The following is a 24,697-nucleotide window of genomic DNA, read 5'->3' on the forward strand; positions in this document are numbered from 1 at the left end:
TTGTTTGTCTCCTAATAAACTTAACATTAGAGTTCATAAGATTTGTCCACAGCAGGTGAATACAATCATTGATGATTGTGTAGAAATCCGATAGACCCAGCTGTTTGCCATATATGTTGTCTACTACCGTTTTAGAATCCACCTCAAAATCCATATTGTATAGTTGAAGATCCTTAACCCATCACATCACACCTAGAAAGCCATATGCCTCGCCTGTATCTACATCGAGCAGAGGAGTAAAACACTCAGTGCGGGCCAACACAAAGCCCCACACTCGTCTCTAATGCATATGCCTACACCTACCTATCCATGGAGTTGAAGAAAGAAGCGTCTACATTGAACTTGTATCGACCCAGGGACGGTTTGTTCCATTTTGCAACTTCATGGACACTTTGCTCCGTGGTTAAGACTCTTTTTCCATTTTGTGCATTCATCCAGCTAGCAAGCAGAGTTGAGGCTCGATCACAAACAGATTGAAAAGTTTCGGTAATATCATTCCAAACTTTGTTGTTTCTATGCTTTCATATACTCCATATCAAAGCAATAAATATGGGATGCTGACTTTTGTCAAGTTTGTGTAGTATACCAAAATTACTATGTGCTATGTCACCTGGGTTATTCAATGCAATCGAAATAGTGCTCCACACTCCTATTCGCTGCCATCATTGTATGCTCTTGGGGCACATAAACAACACATGTAAATTGTCTTTATCTTCATCGCAAAAGGGACAGTGCGAAGGACAATTGACACCTCTTGCTTGAAGACACAACCTGGTGGGTAAACAACCACGCGTAACCCTCCATAAGAAATTCTTGATTCGAGGTGGAGTTTTGGTGCGCCAAATCTGATGCCATTCACCATTTATCCTGTGCTGATGCGTGTTAGGAACATGTTCCCTAATGTTTCTGTAAGCGCTACGGATCGAGTAAACTCCGTTTTTCTCAAATTTCCAAACAACCTTATCATGTTGGACCGATGCAAGCAAAGGAGTACTGCTGATATGGTAGGCTAAGACTTCATCGAACAACAAGCTAATATTCTCCATATACCAATTTTTTGTGTTGGGGATGAACGTATCAACTACACGGAGATTGTCCATAGCTGATTTCATTATCGTAGGTGGTGGGATGACATACTCATTTCGAATCCAGTTAGGATCCCAACTAAGATGCTAGTGCGTGAACCAATGCTCCACTTGAAACCATTTTTAATGACAACTTTAACACCAAATGCTTCTCCAAACATAGCTTGGAGAGGCAAAAAAAATCACTAGCTAGAAAATATCTAGCTTTGAGTAGTCTAGTGATCAGAGAGTCTGGGTTATTGAGCAACATCCACGCCAGTTTGCCCATCATTGCCATGTTGAAAGCCTTGAGACTTTTGAAACCCATGCCACCGAAGCCTTTTGGAACAGTGAGGCATTCACAAGATAGCCGGTGCATACCTCTATTACCACCATTACCGTGTCCCCACTAGAATGCATTTAACATATTTTTCAATTTCCTTTATCAGGGTGTTAGGTAGCAAGAAGGTACTCACGACATAAGTAGGGATTGATTGAAGGACGAATTTTATAAGAACTTCCCTTTCTGCCTCTGAAAGACATCGACTATTCCAAGAATTTATCTTAGCCCAAACTCGATCCATGATAAATTTAAATGTGGCTGATTTGCTTATACCAATCATGGATGGAACACCCAAATAATTTCATGTACCCATAACCTATCTGACCCCATGATGTTAGCTATTATTTTTTCTTTACATAACGAAAAACGATTTTAATTCATACACATTGTTATCATAAATTTTATGAGATAAGATCCATTATTGACACTATCTCTCAAAAATATCCATTGACAAGTGTAATTTTTGACTTAAACCAAATTTCAATCATTTAACCACATCACATATTGTATCGGGATGCCGTTGCTTTACCAAGCTAGGCAAAAAAAACATATGACATTAACATCATAACACAATGGAAAGCAGTAAGTTGAATCAAAATCAGTTGTCAAACTAAAATAGCAAGATGACCCATGAACTATTAAGATAATTATAATTAGTATACTGCATTGGACATAAACTAATCAGAACATTGAAAATGTTAGGAATTTGGAATGTTCAGTACATTAGAATAATCAAACACATAAATTGATAAGAAAAATTATTGATGCACAGACTCTTGAATTTGACAACCTTGATAGCGAGTATACATTGAAATGAAATTCTCAGTAACAAATCATGTATCCCAACTTCGGCCTCCGTGTCTGCAAACCCTGTCAAAGATTACAACATCAATTACCAATTTTTACATATGTTTGGATTCATTTGCTCTACAAATCCAACTAAATAATCACACTTCCTACTTGAGTCTGATAAAAGTGAAGGAAAAAAAGGGGAATAATTAGCATTATACCACATGCAAGAATTTGCAACACTGCAACTAAACAAATATGCTTCACCATTAATTATAGAATATTGCCATATTACGACATTCCCATATAGACCAAATTACAACTTGTCAAATTACATCAAAATTTCATTTGAATGTTCATTTACCATATAGAACAAAACTACATATACTTCTGGAACATGCCCCCTATCATCAACATAAGTCTTATAACTAGTGTGGAGGAGTATTATGAGATGGTTGGGATTGAATTTTATGGATTTGTTCATCCTATGGGAAAATTGGGAAGGTGTTTCGGCGGTCAAAAAAATGCGTAATGGATTTAGGTCGATTTGGCATGCGGTGGTTTGGAGCATTTGGCATGCTAGGAATGATTGCATCTTCAATAATAAAATTGGAGAGGAGGAAGCACTAGTGGAGGATATAAAGGTAATGTCCTGGAGATGGCATATGGATCGTTCCAATTCTCAGGCTTGTATGTATTATGAATGGCATTGGAATCCAAAGGAGTGTATGTTGCGTTAATGGTTTTCACTTCTGTTCTGCATTGCGAGGCTGACGCTGAGGTATACGGTGGTTGCGGTGGTTCTGTCCGCGGTCTGTCAACACGCATATAGCAGCATCAGCTTGCTGCATTTCTGTCACAGGGTGCTGCGCCTGGGGTTTTGCTGCCATAACAGTGGTTCTGTTTTGGGGTTATGGTAGTGTAGTTTTCTGGTATGTCGGAGACTATTGTAATTATGTTCAAAAGTTCAATATAGAAATCGGAATTTAAACAATAAATCAATTCAAAAGTTCAGCATGTAAATTCAAAACAATTTTTTTTAATACATTTTAACTAATATATATTCATTACTACTTAATAAATTATTTTTATTACGGCATTTTAAGTAATACATATTCATAAAACTTAAGGTTTCTAATCCTAAAGAGGAAACAAGATCCAAACTCTAGAGACCATGAAAAAGTATCCGAAAATAATCAAAAGTGAAATCAAGCTTGACTATGTCCGAGATTTCGAATCATGTAGATGTTCAGTGTTCACAATACCTATAATTCTATTACATATATCATACAAAGTGTAATTAAACCCTAGTTGCTTAGATAATGGCAAGGAAAAAGCAGGACCGAAAAGTATGTGGGTCAATGTTTGCAAGTTTTGTCCAGAAAGATACAAGAAAAAGTTGGTAGGACCAATGGAAAACACAAAGTAATATCTGAGAAATGTGTGCTAAAACAGTTATGCTAAAACTGCATATAACATCTAACTGAATGGATTGCACATTACCTTAAGCAATTATCAAGCATGAACCGAGGAATTCCCACTCATTGTCACTAAATGAATAGCGAGGTGGAGCAATTATCTTTCTCAATGATGGCCTTGAAGATACAATTAAGGCAACAGCGTCAGCGTGCACGTCAAGGCACTTCCTCAAATTGATTTCCCTCAGTTGCGTGCAGTTTTCTACCACATGCTTCAATCCAGTCATCGTGACAATAAAACAACCTTCCAGTAACAGGTGCAAAAGCCTACAACAACTCTTTGAGATCATACGTAGTGCTTCATCATCAACTTCTGTATATGACAAGTTCAATACCTCCAATTTGGGAACTTTAAAGTTCATTTTGGGTACCATCACTATTGGATAGTGGGTTAAGTTCAAATGTTTAATCTTACTACAATTTCTCAAAAGGTTACAAATACCTTCTTCAGTCCCATCAAAAACAAATTCATTTCCAGAATTGACTCTGCGTCGGCTCAAATCAAGCCGCTGCAAATTGGGGAATAACCATGGAACCCTTTTGATGGTGTCATTGCTTTTCCACCAACTGTGAACCAAATGGAGAGACTCCAGTTGAGGGCTTACACCAAAATCCACCAAAGACTTAGAATTGGCAAAGGATAAAGAGCGCAATGTTGGTCTCTCATGTAGAGCAGTAGCAATGCCTGCGTTGGTTAGTTGATGACAGTCTAATATGATGGCCTCTTCCAGAAGCTTACAATTCTTAAACAAGTGGAAAAGCAACCTATTGTTGATGTACCGATGACGAGAGAGATTTACCTTGCGGAGTTTGAAAAGTTCCCGTGAAAGAGCCTCTACTCCAACGGTGCAATCGTTGTTATAACCTTTCCCGGGGTAACTGAGGTCTAGTTCTTCGAGTAGAGGAAAACACTCGGCAATAAGTAACATGTCAGTGTTATGGATAGAACTAATGTGGGAACAAGTGAGACAGGTCAAAGTTGTAATCTTCTGGGACAAAGCTCGCAGCCCATCTTTGGGAATGATAGGTTTGTAGGAGAGATCAAGTGCTCTAAGGTTCATTGGGAAACGAGAGATTTCGAGTAGAATAGCATTGAAGTCAGTTGGGAGGTCAGCAGTGTAGTAGTGGGAGAGGTTGAGGGAGGTGAGGTTGGGGAACCTTTGAAAGAAGTGAGGGAGGAAAGGGCGTGTTGCAGAAGAGATGGTGAGAGAGAATTTGTGGCGGTTGGTGAAGGAGAGGAACTCTTTCGATACGGTGGAGAGAGGTTTTAAATAACGGTCGCAGTCGGCGTCGTCGCCGTCGAGGAGGAGTTTGAAGATGCGTAGCCAGCAATCATCCGGTAAATAAAATAAATCTGCAGCAGAAGCCCTTATTTTTTTCTTAGCAGCAGAAGCCCTTATTTTTTTCTTAGCAGCCATTACTTTTTTCTGTGGCAGAGAAAAATTGAGAGATAGAGAGAGTTGAGAAAGTGGGAGAATTTAGGGTTTGGTTAGGTTAAAGAAGGAGAAATATATATACACACACGGATAACACAACGCTCATCCAAAGTTGGATTGTTTCCCAAGTTTAATTTAGGGCTCGTTCAAGAAAAAGAAAATTCACATCCAAATCAAAGTCCACTTTTTTTTTTTTTTTTTTTTTTTTTTTTTTTTTTTATAAATAAAAGGGTTAATATTGCTTTACCCTTGTAATATAGGTTATTTCCGGGTTTACATCCTGTAATTTTTTTTATTTACCCCCTGTAAAACAAAATTTGTTTTGATTTACCTCCTTAATAGGTCATTCAAAAACATATTTTATTTTATTTTTCCTGAAATTTTGGTTTTTGAATTACCAATTAAGAGGTAAATTAAAACAATTACTTTTTTATAGGGGTAAATAAAAAAAATTACAGGGTATAAATTCGGAAATGACCTATATTACAGGGGTAAAGCACCATTAATCCTAAATAAAATCAAAGTTAACTTTTTATATTAAACAAAACATCCCCTAAAATAAAGATCAAAATAAATATGCGGATGATAACTTGTGTATAGGCGAAGCTATGGTGGAGAATCTTTGGAATTTGAAGGCCTTATTGAGAGGTTTTGAGATGGTATCGAGGTTGAAAGTTAATTTTTATAAAAGTTGTTTGATAGGTGAAAATTTTTCATCGACATTTATGGTGATGACTTGTAATTTTTTGAGTTTTAGTGAAGGAAAAATCCCATTTACTTATTTGGGGTTATCGGTGGGTGCTAATCTCCGAAAACTACTTGGGAGTCATTGTTGGAAAAGTTGAGAAATACTCTAAACTCTTAGGACAATAAATATGCGAGTTTAGGTAGTCATGTGGTTCTTCTAAACTCGGTCTTGAATCCGGTTACTTTATATCTTACGTTATCGAAAATGTCGGAAAGGGTGGTAAAGAAGACAGTTCATATTCAATGTGAGTTCCTTTGGGGAGGTGTGAGAGGCGACCGAAAAGTTTGTTGGGTTAAATGGAGGAAGTTTTGTCAACCAAAATATAGGGGGGTTTAAGAGTTGAATAATGTGAAGTTGATGAACTTGAGTCTTCTAGAAAAATGGCGATGGAGGTTGATCCAAGATGGTAATCCACTTTGCAAGAAGGTTTTGGAAGACAAATACAAGTCTAGGATATGAGGTTTGGCGGATATGGAGGAAGTGTCATGGTCACAATATACATCAAAGTGGTGGAAGGAGTTGATTTCTTTAGAGGAGGTGGGGGGCTCAAATTGGTTCAAACAAAGGGTAGTGAGAAAATTGGGAAATGGAAGGAAAACTAGTTTTTGGAAGGATATTTGGGTGGGAAATTCACCTCTTCAAGTGATGTTTCCACGTCTTTACTCCATCTCAAACCAAAAAGAAACAACAGTGAGAGATATTGGCTTGAGGAGTGATAATATTGTACCTTCGAACCTAAGGTGGCGTAGGTGCCCTTTTAATTTAAAACCTTGACGGGTGTGATTGCAAGCGCTAGGGGTGGAGATGAGGAAGATGTTTGGTGGTGGCAACCCGATGATGGAGGAGTTTCCACGGTGAGCTCGTGCTATAAGATTTTATAGGGTTTATTGATCTAAGAAGGGGAGTTGAATAGGTTGGAGGAGGTGGTGTATGAATATTTTTGGGAAAGTCCAACCCCCTCTAAAGTGTTGGTCTATACGGCCAATAAGGTGGAATGAGATTATTCACTTCACTTTGGAATCTTGATTAAGCCCAACTAATTTCCTGGAAAGAACCAACTTACAATCCGTACTAGCACCCTAGCAAATCAATGTGACTTAAAGAAGAAAGTTATTCTAAGAAAAAGTTTTTAATCTTGAAGAATGTATGAACGATGAGTTTTTGAGACCTGGAGAGAATAGTTGCAAATGATTCAATGAATTGAAAGTTATGAGGAGAGGAGTTTATATAGTAATGGTAATCAAGAGCAAAATTTCGTGCCAAAACAACTAAATGAATCGATTCACTAAATGAGTGAATCGATTCAGACCACTATATGACAATCTGAAAAAGGGAGAATGCTATGAAGATTGATACGCATCAAATGAATTTTGAGTCGATTCAGACTGCCCAGGATGAATGTTGATACGATTCATAACATAGTGAATCGACTCAAAGTGAGTCAGAGACAAATGATGATACATTTCATGCATTTTTGAGTTTAATCAAAGTGAATCGATTCAGACATGTTATGCATCGATTCACACAAAGTCAGAGACTTTTGTGATACGATTCAGATGTGTATGAATCGATTCATGCAGTGAAATATGAAATTTTGACAAATGATATGCAAACAAAAGGAAGGTTAGAGGCACACGTAGGCTAGGGTGCTAAAACATATTCTAATGTAGCAAATCTCAACTAAAAACATAAAATGATAAACAAGCTAACATCATCAAAAACTAGCTAGAGGATTCATAAAGTAGTGGTGTTCTCTTGGACTTTACTACTAGACTGATTTCCAATTCGAGTACATCTTGCAGCTTGGAATATGTTGAATCCGAAAGCTTCAAAAAATTGCGTGATGTATGATAGGCGAGTAGATTCCGGAATTCACCTATTTTTACATTGTGAGGAAGTGTCAAAGGTTTGGCTTGATGTTATGGTGTGGCTTGTATTTAACTTCCGTACACCACCAAATTTATTTGTGCACTTGGAGTAGGGAGGTGAGGACAAAAAAGCTTAGAGAAGGCTTTTGGGTGATTTGGCATGCTTCCATTTAGGTAATTTGGAATGAGCAAAATGATAGACAAGGGAGTGGCCAATTGTTGCTTTATGACTTTGCTTTTTGTGTCCTATGTACAAGGCACCAATGATTAATAAATATGCTAATTTAAAAAAAAAAAAGTAATGTCTCCTTTTCAAAAATGAATGTAATGTGTGTCATGTCACAGTCTCAATAAAAAAAAAAAACAAAGTGAAATAGAAGAAACTACATTTTTTTGAGAGGAGAGAAGAAGACACCACTGGTCAGGATGTTTGTGCCTATTCCTGGAGCAAAACCTTGGTGTCTTAGCAGTTAGTATTAACAAAGAAATATGAATTACAACTACATTACTCTACTTATTCATGATTTTGATTGAGACATGAAAAACCAGCTATGCATATCATTAAGATAACACATCTGAATCTGATGGAGACAAAAGAGGAAAGAAAAGTTCAATAACTTTAAGCAAGCTAAATGCTCTAACCAATTTTGTCAACTAGACGAGTTACTTGTTCTGCAAGTTATCTATGTGTGAAATTCCTTCCTTCTTGTAGCTCCTTAGGCTTTGTTTGTGAGTTTTGAGGCGAAGGAAAGGAAATGCTAAGGAGGGGAAGGGAAGGAAAGGGAGGGAAGGGAGAAGTAGGGAAAACCTTCTCCTTGTTTTGGAGTTAAAAAGCCAATAAGGTAAGGAGATGGAGGACTTATGTTATAATTTTACTATTTTACCCTTTTTCCTCTTAAAATCAATACATTTTTATATTTCGTAATTTAATTTTTAATTTATTCAAAACAACTTATCTCATGAAAAACAAATTATTACGATCTATTGTCAAAGTTTATTTTTAAAAAACAACTTATTTAAAAAAAAAAAAAAGCTTATTACAATCACTTTTTAAAAACAACTTATTACGGCCACTTTTTAAAAAACAACTTATATTATGAAAAACATATTATTACGATCTTTTTTAAAAAAACAACTTATTCAAAACAGCTTATTTATACAAAACAGCTTATTATTACCTCTTTTAAAAAAAAACAGCTTATTCAAAATAGCTTAATACGATATCTTTTTCAAAAACTACTTATTCAAAACAGCTTATTTATACAAAACAGCTTATTACGACCTCTTTTTCAAAAACAACTTATTCTAAACAGTTTATTAATGCAAAACAGCTTAATACAATCTCTTTTTCAAAAACAGCTTTTTTATACAAAACAACTTAATACGACCTCATTTTCTAAAAGCGCTTATTCAAAGCAGCTTATTTATACAAAACAGCTTATTACGACATCTTTTTCAAAAACAACTTATTCTAAATAGCTTATTAATGCAAAACAGCTTAATACGATCTCTTTTTCAAAAACAGCTTATTCAACACAGCTTATTTATACAAAACAGCTTAATTCGACCTCATTTCCTAAAACCGCTTATTCAAAACAGCTTATTACGACATCTTTTTCAAAAAGAGCTTATTCAAAACAGCTTATTTATGCAAAACAGCTTAATACGATCTCTTTTCCAAAAATAGCTTATTCAAAACAACTTATTTATACAAAACAACTTAATATGACCTAATTTACTAAAACCGCTTATTCGAAACAGCTTATTACGACCTTTTTTTCAAAAACAACTTATTACGACCTCATTTTCAAAAACCGCTTATTCAAAACAACTTATTTATACAAAACAGCTTATTACGACCTCATTTTTCAAAAACCGCTTATTCAAAACAACTTTTTTAATAAGGGATATTCAAAACACCTGTTAGCTGATTTGAATAAGCTGTTTTTGAAAAAGAGATCGTAATAAGCTGTTTTGTATAAATAAGCTATTTTGAATAAGTTGTTTTTGAAAAAGATATTGTATTAAGTTGTTTTGCATAAATAAGCTGTTTTGAATAATTTGTTTTTGAAAAAGAGATCGTATTCAGCTGTTTTGTATAAATAAACTGTTTTTGAAAAAGAGATCGTATTAAGCTGTTTTGCATAAATAAGTTGTTTTGAATAAGCTCTTTTTGAAAATGAGGTCATATTAAGCTGTTTTGTATAAATAAGCTGTTTTGAATAAGCAATTTTTGAAAATGAAGTCGTAATAAGCTGTTTTGTATAAATAAATTGTTTTGAATAAGCAGTTTTTGAAAATGAGGTCGTAATAAGATGTTTTGTATAAATAAGCTGATTTGAATAAGCTGTTTTTGAAAAAGAGGTCGTAATAAGCTGTTTTGTAAAAATAAGCTGTTTTGAATAAGCGGTTTTAGAAGATGAGGTAGTATTAAGCTGTTTTGTATAAATAAACTATTTTGAATAAGTTGTTTTTGAAAAAGAGATCCTATTAAGCTGTTTTGCATAAATAAGCTGTTTTGAATAAGCTCTTTTTGATAAAGAGGTCGTAATATGTTGTTTTTTTATTTATAAATAAGCTGTTTTGAATAAGCGGATGTAGAAAATGAGGTCGTATTAAGCTGTTTTGTATAAATAAGTTGTTTTGAATAAGCTGTTTTTGTAAAAGAGATCGTATTAAGCTGTTTTGGTTAAATAAGTTGTTTTGAATAAGATGTTTTTGTAAAAGAGATCGTATTAAGCTGTTTTGCATAAATAAGTTGTTTTGAATAAGTTGTGTTTGAAAAAGAGGTCGTATTAAGCTGTTTTGCATAAATAAGTTGTTTTCAATATGCTGTTTTTGAAAATGAGGTCGTAATAAGCTGTTTTGTATAAATAAGCTATTTTGAATAAGCTGTTTTTGAAAAAGAGATCGTATTAAGCTGTTTTGCGTAAATATGCTGTTTTGAATAAGCTGTTTTTGAAAAAGAGGTCGTTATAAGTTGTTTTGTATAAATAAGTTGTTTTGAATAAGCGGTTTTTGAAAATGAGGTCGTAATAAGCTGTTTTATATAAATAAGCAGTTTTGAATAAGCTGTTTTTAAAAAAGAGATCGTATTAAGTTGTTTTGCATAAATAAGTTGTTTTGAATAAGTTGTTTTTGAAAATGAGGTTCCATGAAGCTGTTTTGTATAAATAAGTTGTTTTGAATAAGCGGTTTTTGAAAAAGAGATCGTATTAAGCTGTTTTGCATAAATAAGTTGTTTTGAATAAGCTCTTTTTGATAAAGAGGTCGTAATATGCTGTTTTTTTATTTATAAATAAGCTGTTTTGAATAAGCGGTTGTAGAAAATGAGGTCGTATTAAGCTGTTTTGTATAAATAAGTTGTTTTGAATAAGCTGTTTTTGTAAAAGATATCGTATTAAGCTGTTTTGCATAAATAAGTTGTTTTGAATATGCTGTTTTTGAAAATGAGGTCGTAATAAGTTGTTTTGTATAAATAAGTTGTTTTGAATAAGCGGTTTTTGAAAATGAGGTCGTAATAAGCTGTTTTGTATAAATATGTTGTTTTGAATAAGTTGTTTTTAAAAAAAGAGTGTAATAATTTTAGTAATGTCTAAAATTGGAATTTTGAATTATTAAGAGGGCAAAATTGTCAATTTGTATGTTTAACCCCCCAAAACCCCCCAATTTGGGGGAACTTTAAAATTGGACAAATGAAGCCCTTCAAAACCCCCCAAAACCTTTCCCTTGTTTTTTTAAAACTCACAAACAAGGGTTTACCACTCCTAAACGTTTCCTTCCCTTCCCCTCCCCTCCAAAACCCAACTCGCAAACAAAGCCTTAAGGTCAAGCATATTATCATTTCCTTCCAATTTTTGTTATCATTCAATATTAGTTAATGGTTTGTTATTGATAATAAAAAATACAAGTTTCTTCCTCGGAGAAACTTGTATTTTATTTTGAGCATTGTTCATTACATACATGATAATTCTTACTGATATGTTGACAAGTTTGTTATGTTTAGGTAGCTCAACTTAAAAAACATGAGTGCAAACAACGCACCCAATCTGATGATTACAAACAAATGGAACCATAAATAAGAACAATATCCAATTCCCATCAACATTACTACAATCATATCATTAAAAGGACTGTTTTGTCAGATGTTGTGAAGGTAGAATGCCATTCTTAATGTTGCACACTTCTTTGATAAAATTAGTTTATAATTAGAATTAACTATAAAAAGAAACTGAAATTAAACAGATATCTACTTTGAAAAAATAAATCTAAAAGTAGTCTCTTGTATAGAACAAGTTAATGTGGGAAACAATTGAAAAAGCAAATGCTTGAAAAGTTAGTAATTGATAGTAATGATCCTTCAATCAGCAAGATTTAGTAACATATAGAAGCTGATCAAACAACTCATGTTTTATGAAGTTACATATAAGTAAATGTAAGGAATCATGTAACCAGAGCAATAGTGGAATAATTGAATAATAGCTGCAACTACTTATAAGTAAATGTAAAGAATCATCTTGGGAGTCTTGATGATCTTCTCTGCCTTCATCATCTTCTTCCAGCAGAAATAATCAAATTAACAAAGTAATCACCACACTAGTGATGATAAATCATCATCAACATATGGGAACAAGTTGGGCAAGTCAGAAAAAGTGTTGCTCATAATGTCGGATTCACCAATTTCCATCCAATGCTGTTGTGCATCGCAATTGTCGCGACATTGTGTGGCTGAATTCAGGAGAAAACTCTGGTCCTGCTCCGGCAGTGAGTGAGTAGCTTCTAAGCTAAATTTTGTCTCAAAAGGACTCTTCTTTGATTTTTTCATCCTACCTTTTGTATCTTCAGTTGAGCTCTTTAAATAATTTCTATACTTCTGCAAAACAATATAGCAGTTACAATGTTAATAATAATACTAGCTCCATAAATTTCAGTTTAAAATCACACAAAATTGAACACAAGTAGTATATTATCAACAAGAGGATATATAGAAGCTAATGGAGAAATACTTATATTCTATTCTAAAACTCAGACTTCAGCATCTGCCAAGACTGCAGAATTCACTACTTTACAACCTCAATAGTTTTAATAACATGCAAGACTAAGGTATAAACAACATACATGATTTACAACAACAGAATTAGGTAAAAGATAACTGTCAAACCTAGGCAACTATAGACTTAGGTAAAATATATCAAATTTACAGAATCAACAAAAATGAACCTGTAAATGGCTAGCAACATGTTGTTTTGTAACATCGGGAACATCCATGATTTTCTGAATCTTTTTTGGCGTTGCCCCTGAAAAATAAGAGAAAAACATCACATAAGTTCAGCTGTTGAAGAATGCAACAAAGCATAGTAATAAAAGCAATTAGGAAAGAATCATACTATCAAGGCCTAGTTGATTGACAGCATATAGAAACCGCTGATGCAGTTCTGGCGACCAAGACAAACGGGCCTTCTTTGCAAGTGTTTCTTTTGAGGCATCAGCATCTTCTCTACCCCGTTTTCTACATTCTTGAACCACCAAGCTTCCAACAATTTCATATTCTTTATTTTCAGTCGAACCGTTTCTTACAACATGTTGCCACATTATCTTGACCTCTTCTTCAGCCAAAGGCTTAGTCCAATATGTGCAAGCCCCACATTCAATAGACTTCATAATAGAACTTTTTGTGGAATCAACAGCCATCACTACATAATAGAAATAGAAATAATAATGTAAGTTCACACTTATTAAGTACATATATATGAATGAATCATGTGAATTGTGTAAAGTTGAAGAAATTCTTACTAATGACAGGAATTTTGAGTAGTAGGGTAACATGTTGGACAAAGTCATAAACATCCATGTTTGGCATATGAGCATCAATCAACATTACATCAAAACAGTCCTTTCTTTCCATCGAATTCAAGGCATCAGAAGCTGTATTGCATTTGGTAACTGAAATAAACAAACATATAAAAATATACATAAGAATAAACAAACAAACAAACAAACATGAAAAAACATAAAAGTAAGAACATAGAAACTTTAGAATTGAATAATGTGCAATTAACTAAGTAACAAACCTTGGTAATGATATCGATTACACATCTCCTCAATAGAGTTGAGGAAAGTGATGTCATGATCAATTGCAATAACCTTGAGACCGGCTGGGAATGATGGGTTGTCAGTGAAAACCGCCATTACAATTTTCAGTGAAACCCAAGAAAGAAACGAGTTGGAGAAAGTAAGTAAGAGTTGTGTCTTCTAATTGTGAAAAAAATAGAATGAAGAGCGTAGAAGAATTTGTGAAATTATTAGTAACTAGGGTTTTGGTTTTGCAAAGGTCTCTGAACAAGAAAGTGGGTATAATCTATGAAGAGAAGTAAAGGCATATACTTATAGGGTTAGGGTTTCGTTGTTTAAAACTTGTGACAAACAGAAACAATGAATGTGAGTGAGTGATCTATCAAACCCTAAAAGCAATTCTTGAAGAATAAAGAAAGTGACAGTGAGTGAGTAAAGACATATATTTATAGGCGCCAGACAGCGGGAATAGAGAAGCGAAGTGAAGAGTGACTGTCTCGTTGTTTCCTTAATTTGGACAGCTGTATGTGTATGGAACTTACACATAGGTTGTCAAAATTTTAATTACTTTGATTTTATTTATTTTATAAGACAATGACACTTTTTCTTTTACTAAATTGACATGTTAAAAATTTATAATTTAATTAAACTATTAATTGTTGAGTTTTTTAATTACACTCTATTTAATCCTGATTGCACCTCAAAATTACAAAATTATCCCTTCCATAAAATTTAATTTTCAAAAAGCATCTTTCTTTTTTCTTGGTTACGTCCTAATATACCTCTTTAGTTTAAGTAGGTCATGTAAACTGAGTTTAAGTGTACATCTAAAAGTTCAACAACCTTGTTCAATGATTATACGTAGGTCATGTAAACTTAGTTTAAGTAGGTCATGTAAACTGAGTTTAAGTGTACATACTTAAACTCAGTTTAAGTAGGTTATGTAAATTAAGTTTAAGTAGATTATGTAAACTAAGTTTACATGAACCTACTTAAACTGAATTTAAGTTAATCTCAACAATGTAAAATTGAAACTGTCGTACAGTACAGTTGAACAAGAAGAAGAAAATTGAAACCAACGTTATTGAAAAAGAAGAAAAAATTCACTTATTTATATGCAATCGAGTATGAATGAAAGATGTTTTGATCCACTTTTTAATCTTCCATAGAGATTAATTAAACATCAGGATTGTTTGATCGTTGGTGGGTGAAAGAGAGTGAAATTTTAGAGTGACAATGAATGAAATCAAGATTTTAATTTTTTTTATATAAAAGGATAATTTTAGTATTATAAAAAACTTTTTTAAAAAAACTGGGTGTAACCAGAAGTATATAGGGTGTGAATAGAAAAACTCTTAATTGTTTAGTCTAATAATTTAATTAGTTAACTCAACTGCTAATTTTATTAAATATTAAATTAAACTTGTTAGTTTACTAAATACGATACTCTCATATTGGGGAAAAAAGTTGGGCTAATGTGCGGGCAATGCGCGCCGTTCTGTATATTTTTGAGGCTATGTCTAGCTTGAAGGTTAATTTTCATAAGAGTGAGTTGGTTAGTGTTAACGTTAACGGGTCTTGGTTACTCGAGGTTGCGGCAATTTTGAATTGTAAGGTTACTACTTTACCTATTTTGTATCTTGGTCTTCCGGTTGATGGTGACCCTCGTCGGTTAAACTTTTGGGATCCTGTTGTTAATCGAATTAAATCCCGCATGTCCAGTTGAAAAAGCGGACATTTGTCTTTTGGTGGCCGTCTTGTTCTTCTTAATGATGTCCTGACCTCACTTCCTGTCTATGTCATTTCCATCTTCAAAGCTCCCTCGTGTATCATCTCCTCTATTGAATCTCTTCTAATTCGTTTTTTTGTTATTGTGTAGGTGTGAGGATACTAGGAAAATTTCTTGGATTGAATGAGAGTCCATCTGTTTGGATAAGGAGGTTGGAGGTTTGGGGGATAAGGAGAATGAGGGAGTTCAATTTGGTGTTGTTAGGTAATAGGTGTTGGCGGTTGATAGAGAGGGTCTGTTGTTTCATTTATTGGCGGCCAGATATTGCCTCCATGGGGGGTGGTTGCAGGATGGAGGTGTCGGTGTGATAAAGGGGGATTGTTAGCATCCGGGATGGGGTCGATCTGGTGGTAGGTAGTTGTTTTACCAAAAATTTACGGCTTAGAGTCGGTAACGGTGCAAGTGTGTTGTTTTGGTCAGATATGTGGGTTAGGGATGCTCCTCTTTGTGATAGGTTTTCTCGTTTGTATGATTTATCTGAGAATTTAAGTCAGCCACCATAGCATAAATATTTTCTTGGGGTTGGGGGTGAGGGAGGGGAGGTTTGGAAGCGGAGAAGGAGACTTTCGGTGTGGGAGTTGGAGTTGGTAGAGGAGTGTATGAATTTATTGCTAACTGTCATGCTATAGGTTGATATTAATGATGAGTGGAGGTGGATTATGATCCAGTTGACAGGTATACAGCTAGAGGGGCTTATCAGATCCTCACAAATAGGACGCCCCTCTTGATGTTGTCCCCGCGGCTCTCCTTTGGAGGAAGGACATTCTTGTGAAGGTCTTAGTGTTTTCTTGGCGGCTTTTCCGAAATAGATTGCCAACTAGAGCTAATTTATTTCGGAGAGGTATTATTTCTCATGAAGCGCAATTTTGTGTTAGTGGTTGTGGTTTACAGGAAACAGGGAATCATCTATTTCTAACTTGCTGTCTTTTTGGTCAGATTTGGCAGCTTGTTAGAAATTGGCCTTTTGTCTACATAGCAGATCCATCTAATATATTGGATCATTTCTATTAGTTTGGTACTTCTTCAGGTTATGATAAAATAAATCAAGGTGTTCTTTAATGCATCTGATTTGGTTTGCTAGTTCGTGGGTTATTTGAAAGGAAAGAAATGACAAAATTTTTAATGGTTTTCATTATTGTTTTCATAACGGGTGCCAAAACCCATTTGTGTGTTTGAGAATTGGCTAATATGTGCTTCAAATTGTTGAACTTGTGTTGTATTCTTTGGCTATCTTCACAGGTATATCATGATATGTTGTTGGTAGTAATATAATTTATTTTGATCTTTTTAAAAAAAAAAGTTAGTTTATCCGTTATTACGGTCTCAGATTCGACTCACTCATACCAATTTCGGTCAGCTAGTCCTTCCAATGACTTTAAATAAGGCTCTACAACAAGTGCACTATAGGATTGGACCACTCAGATTACTCGATTTTTGAGCGGTTACCGAGTTTTTTATATAAAAAAAAACTACTTTATTTGCTGTCTGTTATGAATTCGTTCGTTATTTGTTATCTTCTAGTTTTTATAAAACAAAGTATTTGTTGTTGATTTAGTTTTGAATCATTTGTGTTTTTAACTAGGCCAAGTCCAATTCGTTGAGGGAATACGAGGTTACTTATTCTAAGCCAAGCATCTCGTTATGTCAAAGAAAATAGGGTCTTGACTTGTTATCTGATTCAGACAGGTTTCAATTACCTCAAGTCAATTCACATTCCATGTAGAAACTGAGCTGACTTGATTAACAATGCTCGAATCATATTTACTATTAACACCTCATATCTATCTCAACCATTAATCATAAATTATTGTGTACCACTAACATCTGTGAGAGATTAGAGTGCACATGTGTTTCATGTGCGAGAATATTTTTCAATTAGTTACTTAAAGTGCATGATTGATATTCTAAGTAAGAAGCATGGAGAATTCTCAGGATCAATAGACAAAATCCCCTTCCTTCTTCAACAAACCAACTAGAACAGTTAAACTCTACCTTGCTTATCTTCCTATTAAACAGCTAAAGAAATTCTCCTAAAACATGCATAAAATCTATCATAAACACTACAAAAAAATATTTTTGATATGAGAGTTATGTAAGAAATTTAAAGAACAACATAATAACATGCCACATTAATAATCCATTGATTGCTAGTGTCCCTAATATGAGAAATCCTATTACACAATGAACAACCTGGTAATAGTATTTTAAGTTGTTAGCAAAATTAATTTCAGTAAATTATACTAAGCTTTTCTATTTTAAGTTTATTCATTAAAAGATATTATTCATTCAGGATTGACAGACAAGAAATCTATAAGATAGTTGAACCTAGTTTATAGTCACAGATCGAACTTCGATTATCCTCGCAAATAACTAAATTATATGCGAAACACATAATCTATAATACACATACTAAATTGCAAACCAGAACAAATTCAGGAAGTCCTCCCTAAATGGCAAACCAGAACCTCGATTATCCTCACAAATATCTAAAGACAATCCAAACTTGGCTAAATTGTCTGCAACTTTAGTTGCATCTCTAGAGACATAGCATATGGCATTTCTCCATCCCTTTGATTAAAATCTCAATTCTCTTACTAATACAACACTCTTCAAGTGGACGGTATTAAGGCAGTCCGATTCAATGATCGAAATGAGAAATGTTTTTCTCCTTAGGACTCCTCAAACCATGAAACTTTTGTTTTAGCTTTTTGTCTTGGTACTAAATTAAGTGGTATCATTAAGTAACAATGAATGGAAAATAATTAAATTCAAAACTAATCATTACTAAGATATAGTACTCCGTACAAGGCTTTGTAATAATGTACTGCAAAGAATTACATATATTCTACAAAAGCTCTATCTACAAAATAAACTAGCATCGCCATCAATCTTCCGTGAGATTCTCTGCAAGTGACAGCAAATATATTGCTAAATGACTGAGAAATGTGCATCACCAAAGTTCCCTGAGCAATGTCATCTGTGCAGAACGTTCGAAAGAATCATAGAAAAAGTAAACATGCTTTCAAAATTATCTTACTTGGAAGATAGTTGATCCCGCGATAGAAAGTTTAAATGACTGAAATCAATATAAAATTCACTGCAATGCCTCACATAAACTAAACCAATTCTAGGCAGTAACCTGTAAAACACTTTCCTCCCTAGATTCTACTGAGAATTCTAGGCAGTCAATTCTACTGAATTCATTGAAAGGTAGTATCCCTTACACATTGGTCTCTGAAGTGAACAGACCAAACATACCAAAATTGAATGGACAAAGCGAGGTTCTTGTACATATTCAAACCGTTGGTAGTAATATATTGAAGGTTTAATTAACCACTAGTATTGGCGATTTAGTACTTTACACGTCAAAGAGCCTGAGTTTCAAAAGTTATAATAACATATTGTTAGATAACTTTACTTAAATGACTGAAACAAAGGACATGTTAAAAGAAGGAAGTGCTTTCCCGGAACAGTTTTGGTAAGAATCACTGTAATATCTTTATGAAATCAGTAAAACAGCCAGCTATAGACCTTAAAGGAATGCAATAAAAAATAAAGTTTTCAATGATTCAATTTTAACAATAATAGAAATGCCAAAATAAAAAAGGCAAAGATGAATTGTACCTAAAGCTTAAGTAATATACCAACAGTTCTACATTAAGGCAAGGTAAAACTAAAGATAAAAGTAAAAAACTAGCAATTCATAGATTAAACGGCATATTAGGCCATGAGATTGTGAAGGTAGGATCCCGTCCCGCAGTCAATCCACTCAGCTAGAAAGTCGTCATTCCGGTCTTGATCAGCCAGCTCAGTTTGAATTAGGTTATCATTCCGGTCTTGATCGATCGACTTAGTTTGAAAGTCATAACTATGAACCTTGTCGATCCACTCGGCTTGAAAGCTATCACTCCACTTTGATTTTGTCCTCCCACGTTTTGTTTCATCAGCCGATCTTTTCAAATGAATCCTATATTTCTGTCAAATGACATTGCAATCAAAATTTTAACAATAATACTCCACAAGTTTCAATTTCAAATCACACAAAACACATGTAGTATATTATTAATAATTCAAATAGACTCCTTGGTCAAAAAAAAAAAAAAAAAAATTCAAATAGACTCCTTCCAAAAACAAACCTGTAAATGACTAGCAACATGTCCTACTCTCAAACCAGGAACATCCATAATTTTGAGAATCATTTTGGGTCTTGCTTCTGAAAAATAAGTGAGATAAAAATGCACATAAGTTGAGTTGTTAAATAAAACAAACAAAGTAAAGAAAAGAATTAGGAAAGAATCATACTATCAAGGCCTAGTTGATTGACTGCACATAGAAACTGCTGATGCAGTTCTGGCGACCAAGACAAACAGGTCTTCTTTGCAAGTGTTTCTTTTGAGGCATTAGCATCTTCTCTACCCCGTTTTCTACATTCTTGAACCACCAAGCTTCCAACAATTTCATATTTATTTTCAGTCGAACCGTTTCTTACAACATGTTGCCACATGATCTTGACCTCTTCTTCAGCCAAAGGCTTAGTCCAATATGTGCAAGCCCCAGATTCAATAGACTTCATAATAGAACTTTTTGTGGAATCAACAGCCATCACTAAAAATAAGAAATAATAATGTCAGTTCACGCTTCTTAAGTACATAAATATGAATGATACATTTGAAATGTGTACTGATGACTTTCAACTTAAAGTTGAAGAAATTCTTACTAATAACAGGAATGTTGAGTTGTAGGGTAGCATTTTGGACAAAGTCATAGACATCCATGTTCGGCATATGAGCATCAATCAACATTACATCATAACAGTCCTTTCTTTCCAACAAGTACAAAGCATCAGAAGCTGAATTGCATTTGGTAACTGAAATAAACAAACATAAAAATATACATAAGCAAGCATGAACAAGCAAACATGAAAATACATAAAATAAGAACAAACACACTTTAGAATTGAATAAGGTGCAATTAACTGAGTAACTAACCTTGATAATGATATCGATTACACATATCCTCAATAGTGTTAAGAACAATGATGTCATGATCAATGGCAATAACCCTTAGACCAGCAGGGAATGATGGGTTGTCAACGAAACGGGCCATTACGATTTATGAAAAGAAGACTGGAAACACAAACGAAAAACAGTTGTTGAGAGTGTGTTGTTGATCGAAGAAGCAACCAACAAACCTATGAGTAAATGTTCAACAAGAAAATGAGAAACAAATATATTATTTATAGTATGTAGGGTTAGGGTTTTAAGGTTTTGACTGCAATTCTTGTTCAGTGAGTGAATGTGACAGTGAGTGAGTGAATAGATATAATTATAGGTTTAGGGTTTTGTGATTCCAACGGTCATAAAAGAAACCGACCTTGTGAGTGAATGAATGAGACAGCGGGAACATTAATTGTCTCATTGCTTCCTTAATATCTACAGCTGTACTATGTTTAGGGAACTTACACATTATTGGGTGTCAAATTTTTATTTACAATTCCTTTTATTTTATTTTTTATACATAAATTTTTTGATAATTTAATTCCATTATTATTTTTTAGTTATTAATAATTTAATTAGCAAGTTCAACTGCTAATTTTATTAAACAATACAAATTGTATCCACTAGTTTATTTATTTTGAGTAATGATATTTGTAAATCCATTTTATGACAATTTTTGAAAGAATCATCTTTATCTTTCTTTTTATTTGTCGAATATAATAGAGAGAAAAAAAAAAGTAGGTGGGTAAAAACGCAATGTGAGTATGAGTGAGAGTTGTAAAAAAAAAATCACAAAATAATTACACAAATATTATTTATCTATTTGCTATCGATTATCAACTAATTTATCTATATCTGCTTTAAGTTCATTTACTATTTATTATTCATTACTTTTATCAACAAAGCTTAGTTGTTACTGGCCAAGCACGAGAATACGGAAATTAACTAGCACAAAACATGTAAACTAAAAATTATATAACTTTCTTTGATATTTGATCGGTTGACAACTATTATTCATGAGGAGATTTAGGATCAATCGTGTTTTGATATTATCATGTAACACCTTAATTTTTAATATTGTAGGTGTATTTTGAAAGGTAAATATTTTTAATAAATAAGAGAAATAAATATTTTCTTTTGTGGAAAATACCACATAATATTTTTTCCTTTAAGAGATTTTCCAAATTAAATTAGAGTTAAGTGTGCAACTTTTTCTTTAAATAGGTCATGAGTTTAAGACTAAGATAAGGATTAAAACAAAATGTCAAATCATAAATGGGTCACATTGTGTTCCAAGACATAAAGTACGGTTAATAACTTCTTCCGTCTCTAATTATAGGGTCCTTTTGAGAAAAACATGGAAATTAAAAAAGTTTGTTGTTTTTTTTTTTTGAGAGCAAGAAAGTTGGTTGTTGAATTAATTTTGTTGACAATTGTTATTGTTTTACATATTTACCCTTTATGAAAGAGAATTACTTGATGTTATCAACATGTTATTTATTGTTGATTGAAGAAAAAAAAATATGTATAATAAATAAGGATATGTAGGTAAAGAAATCATTAATGTAGTTGGAAATCAAATTATGTTTACCTTATAAATTGATACGTAATGTTAAATAACATATAAATTCACATCTATACCGAAATAATACATATTTAATCTAAACTCACGTCTACCTTATATGTCGCTCATACAGGCAATCTCATAACGAAACAAGAAAACACACAATGAACAAGAAACAAATAGAAACTCTTGGATAATGAAATTCACTAACCTTTATGAATAGTGTATCGATCAGTGAAAAAGATGTTGATTCAATCTTTGATCTTTGTTTAACATCTATGGTGGTTTGTGGGTGAAAGAGGTTAAAGGTTCAAAATGATCATGAAAAATGGGGTTTTTAGAATTTTACATGGAGAGGGCAATTTCAGTATTATTCTAAAATTTTAAATAAATTTGGGTGTAACTAAAATTATATGGGGTGAGATTGGAAAAATTATATGGGATAAGACTAGAAAGAGTCAATTTTTTTACATGTAATTAAAATAATTCCAAGTTTAACCATCATTTATAGTCAAAGAATATTTATTTTTCTTTTTGACCATATAATTATGAATTAGACTGCACTTTTTAAATCAAAAAGTAATTTCTTATCCCTCTCTTGTACCAAGAAGCAAAAAGTATTTTCATATAACTTCCTAAAATAAAAGTGTTTTCATATAAAAAATCTCATAAAATAATTATTACTAGTCAAGTAAGGTTCTTTAAAAAAAAAGACAAAAAACAACTCTGGTAAGGAGGAAATACTAGGAAATTGATAACAATGTAAGTACTTTAGAAAAGACTGTTGCTAGTCACATCCAAAAAAAAATAAATTACATCTTAGAATGATTAATATACCCTTTAACTAAAATAAAAATTTCAAATTAACTAAATTTACATTAACGTAAATTGAACATAAGTAAACTTAATTTACATTAACATAAATTGAATATAAGTAAACTTAATTTACATTAACCTAGATTGAATGTAAGTAAACTGAATTTACAAACTTAATTTACATTAACCTAGATTGAACGTAAGTAAACTGAATTTACACTAACCTCTTATATACATACATACGTAAACTAAATTTACATTAACCTAAATTGAACATAAGTAAACTTAATTTACATTAACCTAGATTGAACGTAAGTAAATTGAATTTACAAACTGAATTTACATTAACCTAGATTGAACGTAAGTAAACTGAATTTACATTAACCTAAATTGAACATAAGTAAACTTAATTTACATTAACCTAGATTGAACGTAAGTAAACTTAATTTACAGTAACCTCTTATATACATACGTAAACTAAATTTACATTAACCTAAATTGAACGTAAGTAAACTGAATTTACACTAACCTAAATTGAACATACGTAAACTTGAATTTACATTAACCTACATACGTAAACTACACTAACCCCTTTTATATACATACACGTAAACTTAATTTACACTAACCTCTCACTTAAAATCAAATTGAGAGACATATCTCATACCAAAACAAACAATAAACAAATAGAAACTCATCGAAAATGAAATTCATGAAATTCACTAACCTTTATGAATATAGTACAGATCAATAACAAAGATGTTGATTCAGATATTTGTTGCACATCTATGGTGATTTGTGGATGAAAGGGGGTAAAGATTCAGAATGATCATAAAAGATGAGTTTTTAAAAATTTACATGAAGAGGACAATTTTGGTATTATTGTAAAATTTTAAATAAATTTGGATGTAACTTATTTTTTTTTTGGGTGTGACTAGCACCAGTCTTTAGAAAAATGACTTGTAGAAAAATGTTTTTTTACGGTTAAATACTATCGTGCTTAAATATTTTTTTCACAGTAGTGCTTAATTTTATTAAGGAAAATTATGTTAATAAAAACATTTTTCTACACTCCTAAAGAAAAAAAAAACTATCGTTATCCTTCATAGTTATATTTGATTTTTTTTTTTTTTTTTTTAAGGAAATTATATTTGAGCTTTGATGATATAGCGTTATGCAAATTATATTTAATTTGCAGGAAAAAAAAATTATTCGCCCACCGTGGGGCTCGAACCCACGACCACAAGGTTAAGAGCCTTGCGCTCTACCAACTGAGCTAGACGGGCTTGTTGGTATAACTCTCAACTATAGATATTAATTCATTAATAAATCCTTAATAATCACTTTTTATTCTTATGAAGGAGATACTCTAATTTATTTGTCCTTATATTTATATATATCTATAGTTTGTAAAATATATATTTTTCCTGTAAATATTAAAGAGGAAAATGATATCAAATAACGATGGTTTAATTGTAATTTTGGTTTTTCTAATTTCACTTTGCCAACTCGTTCCCATTATTTTGTCACAATATTTAAAAGTATCTCATCACTAATTTTTAGTTTAAAAATATGATGGAAGGATCAAATCCACAAAATAGTAAATATAGGGGGACCAAAACTGCAATTAAACTGATAAAAAATAATAGGTGTAGCAACTCATGGTTAGTCTGAATGGTAAGAGACTCGAACACCTTAAACAAGTGGTCATATGTTTAATTTTTTACTCTTGT

At 32.9% G+C, this 24,697-nt stretch overlaps 3 protein-coding genes and 1 non-coding gene across 4 annotated transcripts; all 4 read right to left on the reverse strand.

The window, feature by feature from the left end:
- Positions 1 to 2,126: 2,126 nt before the first annotated feature.
- LOC25491594 (F-box/LRR-repeat protein 16) lies at positions 2,127 to 5,092 on the reverse strand. Its single transcript, XM_013599566.2, has 2 exons — positions 3,700 to 5,092; positions 2,127 to 2,277 (listed from the first exon to the last, which is right to left on the reverse strand). Exon 1 carries the CDS (start codon positions 5,090 to 5,092, stop codon positions 3,701 to 3,703), a length of 1,392 nt encoding a protein of 463 aa, XP_013455020.1. The 3' UTR covers positions 2,127 to 2,277; position 3,700.
- Positions 5,093 to 12,314: 7,222 nt separating this feature from the next.
- Positions 12,315 to 13,915, reverse strand: LOC25491595 (two-component response regulator ARR14). Its single transcript, XM_013599567.2, has 5 exons — positions 13,798 to 13,915; positions 13,520 to 13,669; positions 13,114 to 13,419; positions 12,947 to 13,023; positions 12,315 to 12,599 (listed from the first exon to the last, which is right to left on the reverse strand). The coding sequence occupies exons 1-5, from the start codon at positions 13,913 to 13,915 to the stop codon at positions 12,315 to 12,317; spliced, it is 936 nt and encodes a 311-aa protein (XP_013455021.2).
- Positions 13,916 to 19,307: 5,392 nt separating this feature from the next.
- LOC25491597 (two-component response regulator ARR14) lies at positions 19,308 to 20,693 on the reverse strand. The gene is made up of 5 exons (XM_024780394.2): positions 20,576 to 20,693; positions 20,305 to 20,454; positions 19,890 to 20,192; positions 19,724 to 19,800; positions 19,308 to 19,562 (listed from the first exon to the last, which is right to left on the reverse strand). Exons 1-5 carry the CDS (start codon positions 20,691 to 20,693, stop codon positions 19,308 to 19,310), a joined length of 903 nt encoding a protein of 300 aa, XP_024636162.2.
- Positions 20,694 to 24,177: 3,484 nt separating this feature from the next.
- TRNAK-CUU (transfer RNA lysine (anticodon CUU)) lies at positions 24,178 to 24,250 on the reverse strand. Its single transcript has one exon. It is a non-coding gene; the product is annotated as a tRNA-Lys (tRNA).
- Positions 24,251 to 24,697: the final 447 nt, after the last annotated feature.

The sequence above is a fragment of the Medicago truncatula genome, chromosome 4 (assembly GCF_003473485.1).
Source record: "Medicago truncatula cultivar Jemalong A17 chromosome 4, MtrunA17r5.0-ANR, whole genome shotgun sequence".
Classification (NCBI taxonomy): domain Eukaryota; kingdom Viridiplantae; phylum Streptophyta; class Magnoliopsida; order Fabales; family Fabaceae; genus Medicago; species Medicago truncatula.